We start from the raw sequence: 8,412 nt of genomic DNA on the forward strand, positions 1-8,412 counted from the left end.
TCTGGAACATACAGAAGAATAAGTCCATATGTTTTGAGTCATGTGTTATGATTTAAATAAGTCTAATTTCAAATAACTGAAGCGTGTTAGGACATGTCATATTATCATATATTACAGATATAATATATGTATTATGTATAATATATAAGATATAATATCATATATTATATGTATAATATAATATATAATATATAATATATAATATATAATATATAATATATAATATATAATATATAATATATAATATATAATATATAATATTATCATATATATATTACATATTAATATATTATTACATACATTACATAGATCAGGCTGCCCAAACCACAACATATTATTTAAAATGGCCAATTAATAACTCTTTTTTTTTTCTTTTTCAAAAATGTTTGTCTTCAGTCCTCAGATGAGTCAGGTGTCTTATTGAAATGTCAGACATCCCACTGAACAACAAAGACATTTCATCAATTGCATAAGTATTTAGACATGAAAAATTCTTTGAATTAGTCATTCAAAATTTTTACTTCGCCTCAGATTGCAGCCTTAGGTCAGAAATACTGCATATCAGGAGCTTCTCAATAATAACCAGAGTCTGACAGACCTGACAAGTGGAACGAGATATGAGAGAAGCAGCTGAAAGCCCATACCAGGCCCGGCTTTTCCAACAGCTCACGTGCCACAGGCAATTAGGCTGAAGAAAAAAGGAAACTCAGGGCAGAGGTGTTTTTCTAAGACCATAACCACTGCACCAGACAGAGTCAAAACCACGGGTATGCATGTGCCTCTAAAAATAACATTTTATTCTATTCTTTCATAATGATTAGGTTTAACACGCCCGGTGGTAAACCCAGCTGACCTGGTACTTGTTGGAGAGGACATGTAATGATATTTTGAACATGGCGAATGAGGACCCAACTCGTCTTTTTTCAGAAGACATCTTATTGATCTTAGCAAGAAGGTGCTTCTAAACCTAGTTACATCTGCACAGTGGAATCTCATGTTGCATTGCATTTTTAGTGATATTTTGAACATGTTTTGAGGAAAAAAGCAGGCTCTAATGACTTTTTTTGACCAATTATTAGTCTGCCGTGACATCCAATAAGATTATTCTCCATGTTCGATCATACATCATTTCTCAAATTTGCAGCAATGCTACTCATTATTAACAGAGTTGTATGGTCAAATTGGAGGCCAGAAATAGGGTCTAAAATAGACTTATTTCTGTACAAGTATACAACCATGTTTGCAAACAGTTAACATTACTCTGTGTTGAACCAAACGGAATCTACTTGCAGCACACAGTAACCTCAACAATTTTGGCTGTGTGATCAATAAATATTTAATTAATTGCAACAAATTCCAACCAGTCTCTTCCTCAGTGTTATGTTGTTATTCCCAGCTGTATTCTGGACAGCAAATGTGATTCAATCTGCTCTTGGTAAGTAGCTCTCTTAGAGCTGGCACCACTCTGTACCCACTGTGATTTCTGCTCCAAATTTGTTTACATTTCCCTGCACACAAGGTAAATTCAGAGCAGCCCACTGAGTCAAAAAGAAAACATCAGCGGACAGAGCAATGGATCAGCACAGGTAGACCAATAACAGGAGTGAAGAGAGGGAACCATAGGCCTTTAAGGATCATTCCTCAGCAAATGAGTGACCATAAATCTAAGTCCTGAAGAAATGTAGCAGTGCTCAGCTAATGTTTTTCTTCAGCTGCACATATGCATTTGCTCAGTGTCCTAGCACTAGAAAATGAGCGTGAAATCTTCTCACCGTATGTCATCTATGTTTATTAGCTTTACTCTCATGTGACTCAACCTAAGGGACAAATGCCCTCACTTACTCTGTGCACATACAGTTCACTCAGGAAACACAACCTAAAGTGTTGTCTTTTGTTCCCCAGTGGAGGTTAAGCACCATTTAGCAAAAGAAAGAAAGAGAGACATAGAAACAGATAGAGAGAGGGAGAGGCAATAAAGAGCTTCTTTGTGGACAGGAAACAATGAAACCCAATGAAGCAGACCTTGTTGCTGCACACAACAGAATCTTACATTTCTAATAGACCTGCTAGTTGCATGTGTTTCTGTAGGGATTTCTGAACAGCAGACAGTGCTGTTTGGACTCCTGCTTGGCCCTGGTTCTTATTTCTTCACTGCAACCTTTTCTGTGCAGATAGCACAGCTGTTCTTTAAAAGGAATTAGTGCGACACTGGAGAAAGAAGAGAAGAATAGGGAGACGAAACAGCAGCAAGCAACAGCCAGCATGGTGTGCTGACCTTGGAGATGTCTATCTTAAAAGCGTCACAGCCACTGTCAGCAATGGAAGGGAGGCAAGGCCTGCATAAGTGTGTTTATAAATGGTAATTTTACAAGATGGTTGAGACGATGAGAACCGTCTAAACAACAAGTCTGAGGTAGAGGTGGCAGGGTCAAAGATGCTGAGATTTGAATGAAAGTGACCAAGACAGACAGGATTACCAATGAGCAGATCAGAGGGACAGCTTGGGCTAAGATAAAGTGGGAAAGTCACGCTTCAGATGGTTTGGACACGTGCTGAAGAGATAGTGGAGACACTGGACAACAGAGGCTGAAGAAGAAGGTGCCAGACAGAAGGTAGAGTGAGCTGCCACAGATATTTCATGAATGCTGTCACGGAAGATACTGTACAAGGTCAATTTGTGCAACATTAATGAACTAAAGACATGAGATGAAAGTAAATGAGCAGCTGTGAAGGAAACTGTTTTGTTTTATAACAATTTCATAATAAAGAAAAATCTTAACATACAGTTGTTAGCCAGATCTCACACAGCAGTGTGAACAGAGAAATATTTTTATTTACTGTAGTAGTATATTGGTTTCAACAATGCATCCATAAAGTCAAAATAGTTTTAAAAGATATGTAAGATTGTTTTTTTTCTTCAATTTCTGTATATTTAATTTCTCTTTGTTGTTCTGCTGTTGGTAGTTTAGAGTTACCATACATTATTAAATGTTTTTATTATAACCTATTTCATAAATGCATTTAACATGCAAAAATGATCTTCTGTGTGAAAACCATTATGTTAAATGAAGCCCAGAGGAGGCAAACTATATACCTAATGAAAGATAGAAGGAATTATATGTTATTCTACATGTTTTAGTCAACATTGTGATGTTACACTTAAAAGCATGTAAAAATGTTTAAGATATTACAATACAATCTTGCTTTTTGCAAAACAATTCAGGATTTTAGTATTCTATTGTCAAAGATATGCTTTTGTCAGATGCATCTCCATCTAATAAGCTTTGACATGTGACCTGTAGCCTTGAATAAAGGGCAATGTTCTATTTATAACCAGATGTTGTGGCAAATGCCAACAGGGCTTATATTCTAGACAAACACACACATAAAAGAAAAACTACATGTTGGATAAGCTCATCTGAAGTAACACAGCTTTTTGTTGAGAGTTTGTAATATCAGGAAGAACAAATGAATTGCAAGCTCACATTCCTATTTACATGACGGGAGAGATAGAGAAAGAGAAAGAGAGAGAGGGAGAGAATTAACAACGTAAAAAAGAGCCTCTCTGAGGCTTTAAGTCAGTGGAGTCTCCATAGCAACGACAGACAAGGGACATGTGATAGTGACAGAAGAATAAACAAAACTGATCGTTTCGTCTTTAAGAAATGCCACCGGCTGTAAACAGGCAGACAATTAAATAAAGAGGGACAGATGTATCAAATGAGATGAAGGTTGTAAAGAAGAAAGAGAGAGAGAGAGTAATAAAACCTTCTCTAATAAACTTGAAGGTATGAAAGAATTAAAGAAATACATTAGAATACACAGAAGAAATTAGTTTCTATGTGCATGGTGTTCATCTGCAGGAAAGCTTCTTTCTGACCTGTGTTTACCCATTACAATGGATCAGAAAGGTTACCTTAGGCTGCTAATAAAACCAAAGGAAGTAGAAAAGAAGAACATTAAATAGTGGATTAAGAAGTAATAGAAAAAAAAAGAAATAGAAGAAGTAAATAGAAATAGAAAAAAGTAATGTTTTACCAAAAAGTTAACTTTTACTTTAGAAAAAACAACTTGACTGTTTTCCAGGATTTATTCTTTTAAAGCAATGTTATTCTAGAGCACTCAACGGGGCAGCTAGGTGAGGGTAGGTGAGTAAACATGCCACATGCTCTCTATTTACAGCCATTGTCTTTATATTTTATATATTTTTAAAAAGCACAGGTGTAAATGATACCTGACTGGAGCTGGATGGAAACGAGGAGATTGGTGGGATGTCCAAAATCTTCAGCTCATACATGTTTCCATTTAGAATAACAGAGGGTCTGTACACATATCTGCTCCTTGTTGGCGTGTACACCTCAGAGAAGTCGTTATAGATGAACTGGCGGATTATGGAAGTTTTGCCCACTCCTGGAGCACCGATGACAGCGATACTCAGCGTCTCCACCATTCCTGGAGCCCGAGGTCAGCACCATGAACAGCAACAGCAGGAGATGGGGCTGTTTGTGCTGCTGTTCTGGGGGGAATCAAACCCTCCTGGATTTTCCACTAACACCACCAACAGAGACTGACAGTCACCTTAACTACCTTTAACTGAGCACAATTAAACCAAGTCAGCGACAGGGAAGAAACTTTAACTCCAGTGTGGATGTGTGAAGGAGTAAGAGAATTGAGAGAAAGCGAAGCCACGCAGTCTTAGGATGAAGGTTGTCAAAAATAAAGCATAGGCATAATCATGCAAATGCTGAAGGAATTGGTTGCTTCTGCAATCCAACGCACAGGTAGTAAGTCCTGCTTTTCAGAGGGGACATCCCTGGACAACCTCGTCCCCTCTAGAGGAAGCGTCAAAGTCTGTCTTTTTTCTGGTTCTTGTTGTTGTTTCTGTCTCCACATGGACATAATCTCAGCCAGTCCTAGACTCTGACCTTGTCCAAACGTACCAGAGCCCTGGCTCTCCTCATTGATTATCTCCTTAACGCCTCGTCACACTCTGGTTTCCACCGATGCTGATGCTGCTGCTGCTGCTGCTGCTGCTGCTGCGGCTGCGGCTGCTGCTGTTGCTGTTGCACCACCACAGCGTTTCTCCATCACCTCTGACCACAATATGGTAAATAAGCTGTCCACGTGTTCTAAAATTTGATACAAGCCCATAATATTCCTCTGCCATTGATGGAAGAAAGATCAGTTCACAGTGAAAGGCTTTAAAAGAGAGGAAAGAATACACACAGCTCGCATACAAGTCTTCTCAGTGAAGGCATCTGGCATCTGGAGCCTGTTAATGAGGAGTGTGTCTCTGCCGAGCTGCTGAACACTGCTCCCCACCCTCCCCTCTCTCTCTCTCTCTCTCTCTCTCCTCCTCTCTCTCTCCCTGTGCTTCTCATCCAATAGGATTGCCTGAAAGCTCTCCTACAACAATGGCACAGGGACAGGCCACAGCACACATCTCTTGTGTCCAGGTTATGGAGTTGCTGCATTAAGACTCAGTGCCATCTCTCTAAGAAGCCTTCACTTTTTATTGGTTTGAGCCCCTCAGCAGGTCAAGGTCCATGTGTACCATCAATCACTGCAGGATGGCAGCACACAGGGGCAACAGATTCACTGCATGGTGACCAGTTTGAGTAACGACCGCCACATACTACCACAGAGATAGGGCACACAATATAAAAAAGTCAGATCATGTATGAAAATCCAAGCAGGGCTCCACGGGTATGAAGTAGGCATTTTGCATATTTTTGCCATATTTTTAATCTGTTGATGCTCCATCATTTCAATTTCAAACATTTCTGCAAACAGCTGATGGATACGCCGCAGCTCCTGTGGTTCAAAGTTCATGACACGTTTTTGGATGTTTTGGACTGCAACTATATTTTCTTTTTCACTACTTGACTAGTTTAGAGTTTTAAATATTTTATAATATAATATCATTTATAATTTATAAACGGTACCTTAGACAATTTTAACAAACTGTCTTTGACAGCCTCCTTAATTATTTACATAGTGTCACATCTGAGAGTTAAGGCTGTGACTGGTCTTTAGAAGATAATTATAAATTCAATTCATCAGTGGTCATGTGTCTCATACCTGACCTTCAGAGGACTCTAGCTGAGAAAATGACTTAGTGGTTCTAGCTAACCTTCTATGTTTCTGTAATGCAGTATGTTGATATCATTTATATGCCTGACTCAGTCTCTCTTTGTAGGCATCTGAGTGCAGCCAACACTTTGTTTTAAGATTCATGAGACGGCTTTAAACGCGTCACTGCACTCTTTCCAAGACTGGGTGGCAGTCAATAGAAAATGGGACGAAAACAACATTGGTTTCGATTTATATACAAAGCACCTCTTGAGAAACATCTGGAGAATCTCTAGTGTCTCAACTTATTTCCCACTGCTGGAGATCGCAACAACATGGTTTGGTTTGTGTAACCTTTTTTTAAAACAAATGCTGTTTTTTGTATTTTGTTATTTCTATATTTTGTTATTTCACTTACAGTGATTTCTTGAAACATAATATTGAGGTTTCTGGGTTCTAATGACATCTGATTGGATCTGGATGGGAAAAACCTGCCATTTTTTGTCCACATTGTATCATGTGTGTAATCTTTTATTATTTATTTTTACATCTATATGCTTAACTTTACATGGACAACATCTCACAGCAAATTATGTCTACTGGTTTATATTGATTTGGTACATATATATTTGGTACACATATTGTAGGATTTTACCTTGGCCATAATAAGAACATGTCATGTTGATATCAGGTGACATCTGTAGGAAAACAGGAGCACACCAGCAGAAAATGTTGTAAAAAATTATACAAACCTGTGTCTATTCTGTCTGTCAACAATCTGAAGCTGACTTCCTCTAATAGTGCTGCATGGCCCACATGCAGCTCCATCGTGACCTCAAGGCTGCCCAGACTGAGAACTCCAGAACAAGAACGCAACATTCACTGTAGCCTAGCAACATGCTTCCCACAATACATCCCTTGAGTTGTGTCGTGAAGTGTTAGCAGTTCACCATAAACATTATCTACTAAAATCATCAGTTAAAACCTGCTTGAAATAAGAAATACTTTGAAGTACTGAAAACATTCAATGTTTTTCAATGCATTATAAATTTTGATCAAAATTTTGTAGCTGCTTGCTGTCAATTAGCCAACATAAATGCACGTTGAAAATCTGGCCAAACTAAATATAAAATAATCCCAGATCGAAAGCATGCTTAGAGACTAGTTAGGATTTTTACTATTCAGAAGGCTCACATAAAAGATTGATTCCTGTCACGGTTATAAAACCTTGAACTTTTAAGGTCTTTTAAACGAAAGGGCTGGGACACACTGAGAGACTAACTTGTTGGAAATTACCCATCTTTGGGTTTAAACCCAGGTGTTGATGACCATAATAGACCATACCAGGGGAACAAGTTAGAACCCAATCAGACCTTTGTTCCACTGACCTCCCAGAGGAACACTTTAAAATTTTGGTTTATATTACTCACTGGATCACATTGCTGCTGTAGTTGTGATTAAGTTTACACAGGCAACTGGGACTATACTTTCTCAAAGGAGCTGTTCTACTCCGAGTAAGCACTTTACTCTAAATTAACCTTTGAAAGCTAACTCTGTGGCTGCCGTTTAGTCAGTAAAACTGAAGCAGATCTAACTGACCCACGAGAGAAGATAAGAATACATCAGAGCTGATCTGTGATTATGGTGTTCAGTCTGTGCAGCAACACACACTGAACACTGAACCACAGCAGGTCTGAGTCATAGGACTTTGAACAGCAAACAAAACAGAGATGTTTTGCTGTACCTGCTGACAGGAAGACTCCAGAAAAAGCAGGATGTGATAAAAAAAAACATGGTTAATGATTTGTTAGAAATAAAATCTAATTTACGAGTCTAAGGATAACAGTGTTTCTAAGATTCAGACAAAGACTAAATTGAGGAGAAAGATGTAATTTAATTTAAAAATATATATCAAGTGTTTTTATAAAATAATGTAAAATCCTAAATGTTTTAATTTGTTAATCTACGCTTCATGTAGTCACATTTAGCAATAACAGGTGGACTTGTATTGCAACACACACAAGGCCCCAGAAATCACACACATACTTTTTACATTACATTTAACCTCAAAACCTCAAAACTTTTTCACCTGCTTCCAGAGCGACGTGCCCTAAAGTGCCTTACAGTTTTTGCACTCATCTCTATACAAAAACCCTTTGATCAAGAACCGTTGTAGAATTAACCTGTGTGCCGTGCACTAATTTTCTGTCTTAATGCCTACGACCTTCTGTTCCGTTACCCTGCTTCGTTTTCAAACTATACATTGCAAATAATATTTATATGAAGTAAAACCAAGACAGTGATGGCAAACAATGATTAAATTTTTCAGACAACATTTGC

General features: G+C 38.1%; 1 protein-coding gene across 1 annotated transcript in view; it reads right to left on the reverse strand.

Moving 5' to 3' along the window:
• Window positions 1–5,314, reverse strand: part of rasl10a (RAS-like, family 10, member A) — a 16,935-nt gene extending 11,621 nt beyond the window's left edge. Inside the window, exon 1 of the mRNA XM_008337338.3 lies at window positions 4,235–5,314. Coding sequence (XP_008335560.1) covers window positions 4,235–4,450 — 216 coding nt within the window. The 5' untranslated portion in view covers window positions 4,451–5,314. The remainder of the gene's footprint in view (window positions 1–4,234) is intronic.
• Between the last annotated feature and the right edge of the window lie 3,098 nt (window positions 5,315–8,412).

This window comes from Cynoglossus semilaevis, unplaced genomic scaffold (genome assembly GCF_000523025.1).
Source record: "Cynoglossus semilaevis isolate Cse_v1.0 unplaced genomic scaffold, Cse_v1.0 scaffold1092, whole genome shotgun sequence".
In the NCBI taxonomy this organism is placed as follows: domain Eukaryota; kingdom Metazoa; phylum Chordata; class Actinopteri; order Pleuronectiformes; family Cynoglossidae; genus Cynoglossus; species Cynoglossus semilaevis.